The sequence below is a fragment of the Strix aluco genome, chromosome 16, assembly GCF_031877795.1.
Source record: "Strix aluco isolate bStrAlu1 chromosome 16, bStrAlu1.hap1, whole genome shotgun sequence".
In the NCBI taxonomy this organism is placed as follows: domain Eukaryota; kingdom Metazoa; phylum Chordata; class Aves; order Strigiformes; family Strigidae; genus Strix; species Strix aluco.
Window position 1 is genome coordinate 8,429,251 of NC_133946.1, and position 16,864 is coordinate 8,446,114.

Here is a 16,864-nt window from a genome sequence, read left to right on the forward strand (position 1 = left end):
TTCCAGGGAGGGGGCAAGTGGTTTTGAATCCCAAACGTCTCCCTGCAAAATAGAAGTGTTGTAACATCTGTGATAAGCAGTACAGCCTGTCTTAATACCAGACGGCTACTGAAATCTTATCTCCGGGGGCACTAAGAATACCCCTTTGCCAGAAAGTCAATAGTCAGTGATCCCATCCCACAATAAGCCATGCAATCAGTGAATTATTAAGCTTTTTCTTTTTAATATGTGCTTTCCCTCACCGTTAAGAACACATGAGTCATTTGAAGCTGTTGCCAGGAGCAGGCTGCACCCACGTAGGTGGGGAAGCTTTCCCCAGCGTCTGGGGGTGACGCTCAGCCTGGAAGGCCGCCGGTGTCCCCCCCCTCCCGCCCCCGGGCCAGAGAGTCCTCTGGGGGGGAGCGGGGCTGGGGCACCGCCACCTATTAAAAACCGCCACGGTTTTAAAGACCGTGAGGGCCACGGGACGCCGCGAACGAGCACCAGAGCCGCAGGCAGCGGCCGTGAGAGGCGACCGACCGACACGACCCCTGACAAACAGGGTGAAGCGGGGGCAGGTAATTAGCTCCGCTAAGCCAATTAGTGCCCCAATTAGTGCTCGCCCTGCTAATCCCCTCCCTCCCGCTCCCCCTCACGTCAGCAGCCGTTGGGTGGGGGGGGGTGTGAAGCGGCGCGCGCCCTCCCCGCGCGCCCCGGTTCCCGCGCTGCCAACGCGCCAAAGCCGCGGCGCGAGCCCCAACTTCCCCCGGCCCGCGGCGGCGGGAGCGGGAGCAAGAGGAGGGAACGGCCGGGCAACGCCGCGCTCCCATTGGCTGCGCGGGGCGGAGGACAGCGAGCTGATTGGCTGAGCGGCCCCACCCCTCCCTCGGCGGCTCAACCGGTTGAATTCAAATCGGCACCGGGAGCGGCCGCGCAACGGGACGGGACGAGGCTGGGCGGGCGCGGGCAGCGGCAGTAATAACGATACCAGCGGCAGCACCGCTCCCGGTGGGTGCCGCTTGTCACGCGTGGCGAGGTGGGGTGAGCGGCCCATCAGCAGCGGAGGGGAGCCGGTCCCGGGGCGCGACAGTGGCGCCAAAGGTTTAAACCGGATCCCGGAAGGGCCCCGCCCGCCGTTGGTGGCCAATCGGCGGCGCTGCGCTGTCAGCGGGCGCGGGGGGGGGCCGGGGCGTGGCCGGGCCGTTGGGCGGCGGGCGCGGGCCGCCGGGCGCGCGCGGGCCGGGCCCAGAGGCGGGAGGCGCCGAAACGTCCCCGGCGGCAGCGAGGGCGGCGGGAACCGGCCGAGGTGGGCGCCGCCGCCCGGTCTGTCACGGGGGTCCCCGCCGCCTTCCTTGCTAACGCTTCCCTCCCTCTCCCGCCCCGCAGAACCGGCGGGACCTGCGATGCGGAGCGCGGCGGCGGCGGCACCGGCACCGGACAGGGTCGCCTCCTGAGGCTGCGCGGCGGCGGGAGAATGCAGCAGGCGGGCGAGGAGATGGGGACCGGCGACAAGGTAAAACTCCTCCGTTCCGCCGCGCTTGCTCCGGGGGTGGGGGGACACGCAGAGAAGCAGCCGACCCCCCGCCCCGGGGCCGCTGAGGCGCTGCCGCCTGGGCCCGGCGCCGTGACAGCCCCGGGGAGCCCGTGCCGGCCGTTTCAGCACCGCAACGTCTCAACGAACGCGTGTAGAGAACGTTGGACGGCAGCAACCCAGCGCGTTGCACGTTCGCTTTCGTGTCTGTCCTTAACAAAATTACTTAAAACTTGCCCTGACGACCTTTGTAACGAACAGTACTTCTTCCTGCTCACCTTTTTCTCCTTAATAAAAGGTGTTTCGGTCGTTCTTTATAGCTTTCTGCCACGGATTAACATTCATTCTGACTATATTTTCCCTAGAGGGAAAGAAAACTACCTCAAGAAGACGACGGGCCCCATGCCTTAAGCTAAAGGCACGGTCAAAGAAATAGTTTCAGGGACGGGATTCACTGATCCAGAGTAAAACTACAACCTTTGACTTGGAGCTACCCAAAAAAATGCAATTGATCTCTCTTCCACTCCGACTATTATCAACAAACGGATTGTAGTGCTTCTGGTTTTTAACATCAAAGTTTTTCTTTTTTTTTTTTTTGGTGCGTAGGAAAATCATTCTTCTGAGCCATACAGAAGTGTATTGAAAACCCCTTTGAAACAAGCAGCTACCTCACATTCGGTATTGACAGAGATACAGCCTGACTGTCAGCCTCTAACCACACCCCCAAAACCTAAAGAAATCCTTCCAGCGGATCCATGGACACCTACTTCGAACCTGAAAATCCTAATTAGTGCAGCTAGTCCTGAGATTAGGAACAGAGAACAAAGAAGGGAACTGTCAAACAGCACAAGTGAGGTCCTACAGGCAAAACACTGTTTGCAGGTATGTTATAAAGATGTTGTCTATTTACTTTTTTGTTTAAGTTAGCTGGAGATGTTTATTCAATATAAAAAAATTATACATTAACATACAACAACTTTTTTTTTAAAGTTTTGATTTTGGAGTGTTTACAAAATATAAATAAGGATATGGTCTAGTTACACACAACAGGTAATGTTTTGCTGGCTTTATTTCACAGCTGTTGAGGACAAAGGGAGAATACCAGGCCTTTGACAGTGCTCACAATGAAGCTGTTAAACATCTGTGTTTACATATTGTCAAAAATTATAAATTCTCTTTTTCTTATTCCTGTGTAGGAGCACTTATCAGGAGATGAATATGAAAAATCTCAACCAAGTCGCAAAGAGAAAAGTCTAGGATTACTGTGTCATAAATTCTTAGCTCGATATCCTGATTACTCCAGCACTGCAGAGAATAATTACATTTGCCTTGATGAAGTAGCTGAAGAGCTTAGTAAGTTGGTGTATATGCTATTATATATTTCTTCATACAAATGTGCCAATAGCCTACCATTTGGGTTAGTACATTTTTGCTCCATAAAATTTTGAATGCTTACTGTGTGCTCTCAAACTCATTTAAACCCAGCTTAAAACTATTCATTCTTAGAGCAATTATTTTTAAAAGTTAAAGTTTCTTCAGTGAAATGAATTGAGAAACTCAGAGTCATGTTTAATATTAAACATCTAAATTATTGCCAATACCACAAATAACCAGTTGCAGTTTTTTGAATCTAGAGATGATGGCTAAGATTAGTGGTTGGATATTTGCGGCAGGAACTAGCGTTTCTCAAGCTGAACCCTCAACTTCCTGCCCAGTCGTGACATCAAAGCAAGAAACTACTTTCTGCTCTCTATAATTTAACTTTCTCATTTTATATAACTATTTTTATATCGCACCAATAATCTATGGAGAGTCTTAAGTTGCTAACATTAAGCTGAGGCTTTTTTTAATCAAAGAGATATGAAATTATTCTACAGGTTATAACACTGATAATAGTTATAAATCATACCGCTATAAAATTTCTGGTGTCATATCTTCAGAATATGTTGGGGGACACAGAAGAGGGATGAACTGCAAATTAAACAAAACATCTATTCTATTTATATATTATACAAAATAACATCTCTTTTAGAAAATACATAGTCAAAACCAAGAATTCAACAGACAGATAAGGACAGTGTGTTAACAGAGTAAGATATAAAAACAAGTTACCAGTTGTCTACCATGAGTTTCCAATTATATTTAATGATATGACCTAAAATCAATGCAATAAATAATTAAAAATGCTCTGGTTCTTTTTAAAGCTGCATTGAAACCCATCTAATGGCTCTTCTGGCAACAGTAAGTTTTATTTCTTAAGGAATGCTGTAAACCAAGTACAACTGTGGAAAAGCAAGTCCTTCCACATCTAAAACAAGAATTGTTTTCCTTGCTGGCAAGATCTGAGGGCTATTTTCAGAAACCTTTGTAACAAGAAATTGGCAAAAATGGCTTAGAAGTATATTAGGATGTATTAGGAAGTATAGGAAACTGATTCCTTCTCTGTGCAAACCATGTTTCAGGTAAATGTATGATGAAACATATTTTATGTAGTAGTGATGTCACATTCATTTTTTTTTTCCCCAGATGTTGAACGTAGACGCATATATGATATTGTGAATGTGCTGGAGAGCCTACACATGGTGAGCCGCCTCGCCAAAAATAAATATGTTTGGCACGGGCGACATAATCTCTCCAAAACCCTGCAGGCTTTGAAAAAAGTTGGAGAAGACAACAAATATACTCAACAAATTCAGATGATCAAGAAACGAGAGTATGAGCATGAATTTGATTTCGATGGTGAAAGAAATGAAGAAATGGCAAGATCTCTTGGCTCAAATGAGCACTCAGAAATGTCTTTTGTTGAGCTCCCAGGAATGGAATTTCGTGCTGGTAATAACTGTCTATAATGCCAAGATTAATATGTGCTTGTAATGATAAATATCTATGAACTTGGAAAAAACATTTATTGGACTATTTTTTTTATGAAATGCTACTGTCTGAAAGGCACCGCAACTGTTTGTGGTGAGAAGAAGCGTTCTGCACTCTTTCAGTTCTCTTATTCTTTCTATTCTTGCACATGTATTTTGTTTTTACAGTGCAAGAACGAGGGGGCGTTGGGTGAAACCATCAAACATACCCAACATACAATCCAATTTGCGGGATTTGATACTACTGAATGTTATAGAAGCCAAAAGTATAAATGAGTCCATTAATTTTTTTCTTAATTTAGGTTTGATTCGTAACAAAGAATTGTTAATTAAGGATTGTTAAATACATTGTCTAACCTGCAGTTAAGCATCTTTAAGGGTACAAGTTGTCAGACAATAGGAAATGCATACAGGGAGAAACATCGCACTCTCCTTGTAGTTAGACTTGGTATCCACCTAATTATCTGATTCTTGCCATGTAGAGACAGGATTCTGGAGTCCACGTCAGCCCTGCCTAGTTGCTGTGTTGTTTGTTCTTATAATAATTGTTACTGACAAATTTCTTCATTTTTTTAAAAACATTTGTAGCTGGTGTGTCACTTAACACTGTAATCCTTTCTCTTGACTGCTGCAGCATCAGTAAATAGCAGGAAAGACAAGTCTTTACGAGTGATGAGTCAGAAATTTGTGATGCTGTTTCTTGTATCAACTCCTCAAATAGTAAGCCTTGAAGTTGCTGCTAAAATCTTGATTGGAGAAGACCAGTTAGAAGACTTAGATAAAAGCAAGTTTAAAAGTAAGTAAAATGCTGCTGTTGCTGTCTGCTTTTTGATCTTACTCTAAATAGAAGTATCAAGTGTAAGCTAAATGGATTATTCTAGTACAAGTTTATATAGTGTAAAATACTATCATCTTTTTCTTGCCATAAATATATTTGAGCCTCCAAAAACTCACTAAACACCTTGTGCAGTTTTTAACAGAGACCCACTTGTGCATAGTCATTGACACATAATGACCACATGAGAGAAAAAGTCCATTACATCCTCTCTCCTGAAGTAATGTCACAAGGCTGCTTATTGGTAAAAATTTCTCTTTCCTCAAGCAGTCTGTCAAAGATTTTCACATCATTTCATCAAAGACACCCCAGAATCATGCAAATCTGTGTTCTGGTCATATAACTTACTTGTTGGAAATCTAAAGAAAGTCTGTAAAAGTCCTGTTAATAACTTACACGTGAGAGGAAGTGAAACCCCATGCTGTAACTGCCAATTATTTCTCCATTCTTCTACCCTGCTCTCAGTTCCCTGCACACTTCCTCCTCTTCCTCTCCATTCAAATGAAAGGTACTTCTAGGTCTAGGCCTGTATATCTATAATAATAAAAAATGTGCCTGTTCTTGAGTGATTAAGAATTAATTGTGGGTGTCATTGAAAATTACACCCTTCCTTGATTCTCAGACTCCATTGCTTTTTTTTGTGGAATGGTATGTATGCAAAAGGAAAACTGATCCTTGCTGGTTTCAGTTCATAATTTCCTTTCCACTGCATCATGGTAACGTAGAGGGGGTGGGTGGGTAGTCAGTAAGGGAGGTTTGTTTGTTATCATTCCTCCTTCTTCCTCTGTAAAGTCTGTCTTGTAATAAAAGCAGTTTTGGGGCATTCCATCTATGTGTCTGTATTTCAGGTATCACCTGTTTTACTCTGTTCTTGGTGAAGAAGCACAGTCCCAAGTTCCATGACTTGCTAGACTTGAAGTTTTCAGTAGCAGAAGCTTTGGCCTAAGCACATTCACTCTGGTCCAGAAGTCAGTTGTAATTTGACTGCTGCCTAAAACTTTTCCCTAATAGCACAACCTGAAAACAGATAAGAACATGCAGGATGATTATCCTGTTGGATTTTAGTGTATCTCTTCCCCCTAGTTCTCATGTCTGCCGTTGCATACATGTACCTGCCTTTTAAGCTACTTATTCTCACTACAGAATTTCTATAGGTTTGGTCATTGCACAGAACCGAACTTGTTTGGCAAGGTTTTTTCTATATTTAGCATAATATACTTAGCAGTATTTTCTTGTTTAGATCTGTATCTATGTCATTCTGTTTTACATATAAACTTTATATTGTGATATGTTATTTCATAGTCTAAATGCCTGTTCCACAAAATTGTTCTTATAAAAAAATTAAAAAGGTCTTTTCTTTTAGCTGCTAAAAGGGCCTTCTAACATTTCTAATCTGGTGTATGTTAACTTGTTAATCAGAATTGTTCTACTTCACATTTGTTTATTTTATTTCAGCCAAAATTAGGAGACTTTATGACATAGCAAATGTTCTCAGCAGCCTGGGGCTTATCGAGAAAGTTCATGTTGCAGAGGAGAGAGGTAGAAAACCAGCATTCAAGTGGACAGGACCTGAGGTCTTGACAGATAGTCAGGGTAGGTGTATGTGTCATTTCCTTTTGTTCTCCTGATGATTTTGATTCTTCTTCTCTGCTAGAATTTTTTTTTTTGACCAAAAGACAGTAGACTAAGCAGAAAGTCTTTACTAGTCACTGTCCTTGGTCCTTGACAGCAGAGAGCACCCATATGTATTCCCACAGAGTGGATGTACTCATACTGACTCTTGCATTTCCATTTTTGCTGCTGCTAGTACTTCAAAAATTATAAGCCAGGCTCAGATAACTGCTTTTAATTACTGAATCTGCATATATGTATTTACTCTTTGTGGTTTTTTCTGCTTTTTAGATACAAAACTTGAAACAACTTCTACAACCTGTCCCCCACCTATGTCAGAATCCATAACTTCCAAAGAGCAGTGTTCAAAAAACCTTTTTCCTTCAAGAGGAAAGCAAAACTTCACTCGGCATCCTTCTCTAATAAAGTTAGTTAGAAGTATAGAAAACGACAGAAGAAAGATCCAATCTGCTCCGACCAGTCCTGTTAAAATAAGTGCAAGTAAGTAGCTGGAAAATATATTTCTGTATCTTTTTCTGAGTATGTTTTTAACTCAGATGTAGTTTTGCATTAAATATTCAGGCTTACCACCTTCTTATAGGAGATGCAGATGTGTGGGTATGCCTACCTAAACCAAACTTGTCTTAAAAAATGTCAAAAATAGACAAGATGGGGAAAATACATGTTGCTTGTAAATCGAGGCCTTACAAGATTGATAGTGAAAACAAAGCTAAACTGATCTGTGTTCAGTGCATAAGATCTGCAATTAATAGAAGTTCTTTCCAGTCACAACAAAGTAAATATATTCATTGAGATCTGGACCAAATTCAGCCCACTGTAGGGAACTCTAGCCTCCTCTTTCACACCAAATACACAAGTCGTCACATATTACCTTTTTGGGTTTAAGAAGAATATTAAATCCCTTTTTACATATCACTATCTTGACTTTGTCTTACTGGCTACAAACTTCTGTTTGTGTAGGACAGCTGATTCTCTGGATATTGCATCTTCCTCTAGGAACTGCCCTAGCCTTAGTTGTGGAAACTGTGCTTTAGATCATACTATCTAAGCAGTTCTGTATTCTGTAAAATTGCCGGAAAATTACCTAGCAATGCTCACGTTCTTTGGAAGTAAAAAAATGGTGATGAGGCTTTAAAGTTTGTTTGATGTAAGCTGCCATCCAGTTGATCAAATCAAGTCTGGGCTGCAGTTTGAGGATACCGTGGAGTCTTAGTATCTTCTCATTAAATGCGTATGCCACATTAAATAACACCATCTCCTCAAGACAAAATTTAGCTTCTACGTTTGATGCACTAAGTTATGTTTTGTTTTCCCCCTCCAACCAGGCACTGATCAAAATTTATCAGCTTTCCCAAGTAAAATGGCTCAGGTTCCAGCAATGGCCAAACATCAGCTAGAAGGACAATCAAAGTAAGTTTGCACAAGTGTTAAGGTGAGAAGCTTTGTTTTGTCACTGGCCATTAAAGTAAAGCTCTGCTCAGTTTGAGTTGGGCAATAGTCTGCAAAAAATGGTAACCCCTGATACTGCAGGCTGTTTTTTTTCACTTATTTTCTGTTTAGTGGATTGAGAAGTACAAGTGTTTCAAATTTCAGAAGATAATTTGTCAGGGCATTCATTTCTGCACAAAGGTATTAAGATATGTTTGGGGGTGTTTGTTTGTTTGTTTGTTTGTTTGTTTCTAAGGAAAGTGAAAGAGATGAAAATGAAATTGTCAGGATCTGCTTTGGAAAGTAACCTGTCCTCCCCGGAGGTAGTCCCCAAGCCTGACCTTCCTCACACCACAGCACCCTCTCAGCAGCCAGTTCTCACCCAGCCCCTGGGTGTCAGTCCTCTGAGCCACAGTCCAGTCTCACCAGTAATGCTACCTCAGACTCCTTCTGGTGTTTCATATGCAATCTATCTGCACCCTTCCCAAGCCCACACTGTGACAACGTACAGCCCAAGCTTCATGTTGCAGCCTCTACCATGTACTAATGTAACTGAAATAAAGAGTATTAATTCAAAAGTATTAAATAGAATAACCACTGAGGAAGGGGACAATCAGATAGCTACAGATGATCTAACCAAGTCCTCAACAGCTAAAGAAAGATCAACTATAAAATCAGAAACTTCATCACAGCAGTGCCTGAAAAGATCACAAGCATTACAAGACAGTAATTTGATTAAAAGATGTAGAAGTGATGAGGAAAGCCTTGATACTTCTCTGGTAAGTTAAATTATTTTTTAAAATGCTATTTTATAGGTTAATGATGTTGCCACCTACTCATTTTCAAAGTGATTTAGGAGCCTATCAGTGTGTGTAGGCGTTTTCAATAACGTTACGCTCGAAGGGATGATGTTCATTTGTTGTGCTTGCTGATGTTTGGGGGGCTGGTTTTTGTTTGTTTACATACATATATATATCTATATCTATCTCTATAGACCTCAAATATCACATAATCTTGCTGGTATTTGCAAAGCCTCAGGCAGAATATATAGTATGCAGTATAACACATCTTTGAAAGGCCACCCCAGGAGCAGGCTGTATTTTTCTCCTTGTTCCACTCCTGTCCCCCTCCAAATATTTCCAGGAAGACATGTCAAACTGTACAGATGTTAGTCAAATAAAACAACTCCCAAAACATTATGTCAGGACTTAACTATTTATACAATGATTCTGGAGTAGTTCAGGTAGCTCATCTTGCTGGCATTCATTCATTCTTGGCTTCAGAGGTATTAGGAGGGAAAGTGGACACATAGAAGTCACTGGACAGGAAATGTCCCCAAATCCTGATACCTTCTAAATATTTCTATCCAATCTTGTACACTGTTAATGCTGGATTGTTGTAGGCATAACAACACAGCACATGAAGAAAGTACGAGGTTCAGATAACACTTAATACATACAGAGAAACTGGGTCTGCATTGCTTTCTACTCCTCGATTGCTGAATGTTTTAGTGTCCCTGTAAACTATTAGGCTGCTTTAAACTGTCCTTGCCAAAACACGTCGTGAAATGTTATCGGTGTTTTGTGACAACGCGTGGCGTCAAACATCCACTAGCTGTGAAGGAGCAAGAGGGGATAACATGGAACTCATCTTACTGACTAGAAAATTTTATAGCACAAACTTGGGAATAAGGAGAAGGGAGAAATCTTGCTTTCCTAATTTTTAAAATGCATAAATACCATTGCAGACCTGTAATTGCAAGTGTTAAGTCTTACAATGCCTGCCCTTGTTTTCGTATGTACTTATTTTAAAGGGGGAATCCATTAAAAATGAAAGACCACCTTCCAATAGCTCACAAATGAATCATGAAATGGACAGTTCCCAGGAAGACAGACAGAAAAAAGCCAAAATGTTAGATCAAGACATGGCAGGTTGCTGTGACCAATGTAAAAGAGAAGATATTCCAGAAGATGAGGACAAAATCAAAACTAAACAAGACATACCTGTAGCATTTGCCATTCCTGCTCATGAGGTAAGCTTTGTCAGACACCACAGCACATCTTGTCATCACCTGGGAAAACACCACATGTAGTCTTGGCAAAAGAAACAAAACTATAACGAACTACACATACATAGATTGTCTTTGATTGGATTCTTTTTAATGTCCTTTTAAAACCCTATTTCGTAGGAATATAGGACTTGAATTTCTGCCTTAAGTACACAAATAGGACATGAAGTGACTTTCAGGCTTTGATTGGGATGAAGATCACAACTAAGACTAAGCTGGTGAAGGCATTGTTGAGATCCCTTACCTCCCCAGTCCTTTATGTATATTTATTTTCAAATACTTTGAAACAGAATCACATGAAACTCTTCATCGACAAAATCTGGCATTCTACAGTTAAGACTTGCTACTATACAGAACGTGAATAAAGAACAGTTCTTCCAATATTTGTTTTATGAAAAACACAACCTAAGAATGTGGTGACATGATCGTTACTGGGTCCAGATGTTTCTTCTGGGGGAAAAAAAAAAAAAGTATTCAGTATCAGGATTTCTCGTGTCTAGTCTAATTGCACTGTGTTAATTCCAGGTGCATTTCCAGTTCCTCACTGAGGAGGATATCAGCTGGAAATGGAGCTAGCTGACTTCTGTGCAATCTTACTTTAAAGAGTGTGTCCTTGAGTCAGTTGTGTCTAATTTTAGACAGCAGGAAGTACAGACATGAAATAGAGCATGCTGGGGATATGGAGGATAAAGAATAGGAACAAGGCAAGGGGCATGCAACTTCAGAGAAAAACTTCTTTTTTTGTTTATTAGGTTGGGGTAAATGTGTATTGTTTTCTTTTTCAGACTTTTTTTCCATCTGGCTATCTTATTGCTCTTACTCAGTGTACCCATGGCAACAAGGCAGGCTTTTCTAATAAAGAGAAAGCTGGGGTATGTTCATTACAGCACACTACCTACAGCTCCCCCATTGCTGGTGAGTATTAAATAAAATAGGCACACAGTTGCCTGGCTTAAGGGATTGTGAACTTCCTACCAAGGTAATGAAATCACAACACAATGGCTCGAGTCTCAATTTTTTATCTCCTTCAACACTTGATTTTTCTATTTCAGGTGTCATTCCAGTGACAGCATCTGAACTGAACGCAGTTAACATTCCTGCTTTTCATATAACACCCTTGAATATAATGCTGTCACCAACTTCTATAGCTGCTGCACCTGTACTGAGCAACCCCTGTCTCAATTCAAGCAATACCAGTTCTGCCCAAAATCCAAGTTCTTCAGTTCTAAACTTTACCCTGCAACATGTAGGACTAATACCTGCTGGTGTGCAAGTTCCTGCAAATCCTGTTCTTCAGCATGTGCCGGTCTCTTCACAACCAGAAAATGTTAGCCATAGCTCAGAAAACAGGAACTTGCAAGAGGAGAAGGTAAGTAAAAATATATTGCAACTTCTTGACCGTGGTACAAGTTCAATAATTCCCTTACAGCAGGTAAAATGTTTATTTAAACAAACATTTTTTTGATCTTTTTAAATCAGCACTGCCCAAAAAGAGCTGGCAGTGAATGCCAGCAGAAGTACACTAAAACTGAGAGGTTAGAAAAGAAGAACAAGTATCTTCTTTGTTGTGGAAGTGGAGACAGCTGGAAGATGACAAGATGCGAAGAGACACAAAACTGTTTTAGAGGGAGGATTTTGCATCATCTGAGAGGACACTTATTAACAAATTGTCCAGTTGTTACTTTATCTTTCTTTCTTGTTACTCTCCTAATCTACTCTCAAGTTCTTGCATTTAAAGTTAGCTTTTCTTAATAGGATATGTTTGTAGAGGATTTTAAAAGAATATTTTTTTCCATGGGAAGTTTCTCTGTATATTTTATGTAATACTGTATTGCCTAAGATTGTATTAAAAAAGGAGTTAGGAAGGGATTAGAGAAACCATATTTTTATTTTGCTATTTTTTAATATATATTTATAGATATATGAAGGAATATGGGTATATTCTTCTCAGTAAAAAGTTAAGTTTTTAAATCTCAGGCAAAAAATGAGTTTGCTAACATCCTGCAGAAATGGAAAACTAGAATTCATTTTTTTTCTTCCCTTAAATGAAAGTAACTTTCTCTCTTCTCTTTAGCCTTCTGTTCCAAAGGAACCCCAAGAGTCCCAGACAGTTACAGAAAACTTTTTCCGCACACCAGGAGGGCCAAACACAGTATCTTCACTATCTGCAAATTCAGATGGTACCGACAGAATCTCTCAAGGAACTCTGTATATTCCTCAGCGAAAACTTGAAGTGTCAGAAGATTAATTCTGGGATATCAAATTGCTGAATGTGTTAGCAGACATAATTACTGGTAACACACTGCACAGATCTTGGACTGTATGATGGACACTGGGTTTTGGATATGTATTGGCAAGACCTCAATACTGGAATAGCCTTAATTAACTCTTTAGAATTAAAACTGGCCCTTAATGAGAAAGTTAATGTCTAATAATTTTTCCAAAAGGCTTACCTGAAGTATTATAGTGAAGAAGTTATGTATCTAGTGGTTTTTTGTGTTGCTTTTCTGCTATGCAAAATAAGCTGAAATTGTCTTTGTACAGTAAGGTACAGTCTATCAGTCAGTACATATTTTGCACAAAGAAAAGTACTGTGAGTGTGTACATATTTTGTCTTAACAAAAAGGCCATAGTTAAAGTGTCTTGCTCCTATGTTCAATAATGCTCTTTTGTAAAGTTAGAAAAAAAAAATTCTTAATCGTTTTATATAAGTTAAGAATTATTTATACTGTATTTTTAAATCGATTTTTTTCAGATTAAACTTACATCAAACTCAAATTTTGACCTTTTTTTTGATCAAATTGAACTACCTGAGTTAAGTAATATATTGTATATTCACTGGCATCTCTTCATTCTTTTTTGTCAGACAGGGATGTCTCTCTTTTGAAGAAAGGGAAAGTGGTATTTGATCAGAAAGGGATTTAAGTAACTCAATCCGGCTTCTGAACTCTATCGCTAGAGATGACATCTGCTAGTAACTACCATTAGAGAACATAGAGTTATGAGGTTTGGCATTCAGAGTATCCTTATCATGCTGGAGTAGTCTGGAAAGTGCCGTCCAGATGTCACAGAACTGAGAATTTACATGGTTTGGGCCTCAAACTAAACAATCGTAGCAAGATTTCAAGATGAACACTCCTTACCTTGCCTCTCTTCTATTAATCTCAGAGTTTGAGCCAGGTCTGTGCTATGCTATACACGCTCTATAGGCTCTCTTGCCACTGGAGAGGCTTCAAGCCTAAGAGAAAGTTTCCATAACATTTGACCTGAGGTTCTGTAGGCGTCTAAAACAGTGTGTGGCAGAAATCCCACCTGCAGTTACTGAAGCACTAACTCTTCACTGTTGCAAACAGCGGAAGGTCTGGCTCCTAGAAGGAGGGAGCCCCGTGTCTGTGGGACACACCCACACACCCCACAGAGGCTGTAGGGTGAGTTTCTGCTTTCCAGCTAAGGTCAAGGTCAGCTTCCAGCTGCTGTTTCTCCCTCTTGCAATTCCGTATCAATCAGATTCAGTTAAACCAACTGAATTTAAATACATACAGTGGAGTCTTCCATGGTGAAGGAAGAAAGATGAAGCGTCCTACAGCTCACACTCAGATGACAACGAATAACTAACAGAGAAAAATACAGTATATCTGCCTTCCCACCTGAAATGTGCCTGGTTGTCCAAATTAGGACAGGAGAAAAGCTAGCAAGGCCCAAGATTCAGGCTTGGACTGGGTAAAAAAGCATAGCTGAAACAGCCAACACAGTAAAACTAACTCACTTGCTCTTTGAAATGCAAAATTATAATACAAAATGCACTCGACAGAACAGGATGACTTCAAATCTTCCTACATGACAGGAGAAGAAGAAAAGCTGGAAAGTGGAGGAATTCTCACTGCAGCAGTGAGTAGATTTTTTTTCTTCTCCAAAGTAGTAATTTAATTCTAGAAGTATAAAGGCAAAGACTTACAGAAACTTGCATTACTCAAAGGAAACAAACTACAAACCTTTCATTTCTGGACATTGCAGTTGACAGAATAAGAAACTACAGTAATTAGGCTTGGAGAAACGGTCTTCTCATAAACCATGCTCTATTCTGAAAACCTGCACGTATATTCTGATTTGCTGCCTGGTGTCCCTTGGCTCCTGTCAAAAGACAGTTGCTTCCTCTTTCACGTAGGCTGTATGACACCTAGCACTTTGTTCTTGTTCATTTTTCCAGCTGACAAGCTACTGCGCCTCTGCCCAAAGGATCCTATTCCCCAGAAGTTCTGCATTTTGCTCTGACTAGCTGAGCTCACTGCCCTTCCCACCTGCCTCACCCGCCCTTAAGCGTGACCCGAGTACCCGACGTGCTCTGCTGCCAAGCTTTAGGAAGGTCACTCTGATCCTTGGGCTCGCTTCGCTTTCGACACAGTGTGTTCCAGTTCTCCAAGCAGTGTTTTTTAATCCCTACTTTTGATTTATAGAAAATGCCACATTCCCACTCCACCAGGAATATAAAAATTCATGCTTGGTACACTCCAGTTGCATATTTCAAGTCTGGTCTTCCAGTCTCAGGTCCTGATAGCCACAGTGGACCAGGGACTGTATGAAATGCCAACTAACCCGTATGGATCTGACTGCTCCTTTGAGCTGTAAAGAGCCTCTCAACAAGACTTGATTCCTTATAGGGGCACCCAGTATCTGGGGCAGCACAGAAGTACAGAAATGAAGCAACAGCTAATGCCAGGAAACTAAAGGTTGTTCCCAGCCTTTTCCCCCTTCAATTCTCTGACAAACTCAAAAGGAAAATACTTACTGACATTTTGGGGCAAAATCTTTTCCACAGATTTCCCTGCAGTTCATTATGGTGCAAATCCAAGTACACAACCTACATGATGCGAGTGACGATCAGTGAAGATGCAGTTCCCTCAAATGTCAAAAGTTCTAACTTATAAATCACTAAATGTGCAAAGTTGTTACAAGTTTCTCAGCACTTTCTCTGTACCCCAACAGTGAGCTCAGTCCCATCCCAATCCCTCCTCGCTGCCATCTTACAAGAAATATTCATACCACATACACTGCACTGTCACCTCTGCTTTTAGCCTTATTTGATACAGGCAGAAGAGTTCTGTTAACTATCCGGGGAGGACTAAGAAGAGACGGAGTCCAGCTCTCTGGCTCAGGAAAACATAGTTCTCCAACTTCACAGCAAGGACCCTTATGAGGACAGGCTGAGAGAGTTGGGGGTGTTCAGCCTGGAGAAGAGAAGGCTCTGGGGAGACCTTAGAGCAGCCTTCCAGGACTTAAAGGGGCTACAGGAAAGGGGGGAGGGACTCTTGATCAGGGGGTGTAGGGATAGGATGAGGGGAACAGTTTTAAACTCAAAGAAGGTAGATTTAGATGAGATGTAAGGAAGAAATTCTTCCCTGTGAGGGTAGTGAGGCCCTGGCACAGGTTGCCCAGAGAAGCTGTGGCTGCCCCCTCCCTGGAAGGGTTCAAGGCCAGGTTGGACAGGACTTTGGGCAACCTGGGCTAGTGGAAGGTGTCCCTGCCCAGGGCAGGGGGGCTGGAACTAGATGATCTTTAAGGTCTCTTCCAACCCAAACCATTCTATGATTCTGTGACCTGTCTCTGCATTATAAATTTTTTCCTGGACTCAACATTCATCTATAGGCTCCTAAGAGTTTTCAAAGTAGCCTCAGCAAACAGACCCCTAAAATCCTGAAGTCTGACACGGATTTGGCATCCAATTTCTTTAGGCTCCCATGAAAGTGCCAGAGTTGAGACTCTCAGCTTCAGACATCTGGTGTGTAACCTCTCAGCTGTGAGGGCTCAGCCCTTTCACACACAGCAAAGTCCATGATACTGAACAAAGTTTCTAAATTCTGACATCCCTTTAGAAAACGAGAATTAGCTTCTAAAATCTTTAAAGCACTTCATGTTCACTTTTTACAGGGTTTTATTTTAAGTGCTTCATACTTTTATCTCCACTTCTTTAATATGTCTGCAGCATCATCCAGTTCCAAGGGGCTCAGTGAGGCAGGGCAAATATAACTGCAATGATTAGGTATGCTAAACATTATACATATTAATTAGCCATCTTAATGCCTAACACCACTTTAATCTTTTAATTTTTACTAGAAAGCCTAATTCTCTGCACCTTAAGACAAACCAGATGTATCTATCAAATCATGAATTGCTGAATAAAATTCTATGTGGTTTAAAACTGTTGAGTTCCAGCAATTCTTACAAACAGATTTTGACTTCTTTTTAAATAATTATGTTGGTAAATTACTTTTGGCAATGTCACCATTTATGAATAAATCCTCATTTCAGAAACCAATATTTTTATGATTGGCATTTAAGCCATGCAGTAGCAAGTATAAAACTTTAATCTTTATTTCTGATCTATTAGACTGCATTTAGGAATGGCCTCTAGGTGTAATCTGAGGGGCTGCATTGTTGTCCACCTACTCACAAGTGGACATAAGGGAACAAAATTCCAGGCTTTTGTCAGAGGTTATTTTCAGCTTGGTGATAGCAATGGCATT

The 16,864-nt window shown here is 41.3% G+C and overlaps 1 protein-coding gene across 1 annotated transcript; it reads left to right on the plus strand.

Moving 5' to 3' along the window:
- Positions 1 to 1,190: 1,190 nt before the first annotated feature.
- On the plus strand, positions 1,191 to 13,121 carry E2F8 (E2F transcription factor 8). The gene is made up of 14 exons (XM_074841593.1): positions 1,191 to 1,285; positions 1,366 to 1,492; positions 2,117 to 2,392; positions 2,707 to 2,863; positions 4,037 to 4,342; positions 5,015 to 5,176; positions 6,671 to 6,808; positions 7,118 to 7,327; positions 8,173 to 8,257; positions 8,532 to 9,054; positions 10,089 to 10,307; positions 11,129 to 11,258; positions 11,396 to 11,712; positions 12,418 to 13,121. The coding sequence occupies exons 2-14, from the start codon at positions 1,454 to 1,456 to the stop codon at positions 12,589 to 12,591; spliced, it is 2,736 nt and encodes a 911-aa protein (XP_074697694.1). The 5' UTR covers positions 1,191 to 1,285; positions 1,366 to 1,453; the 3' UTR covers positions 12,592 to 13,121.
- Positions 13,122 to 16,864: the final 3,743 nt, after the last annotated feature.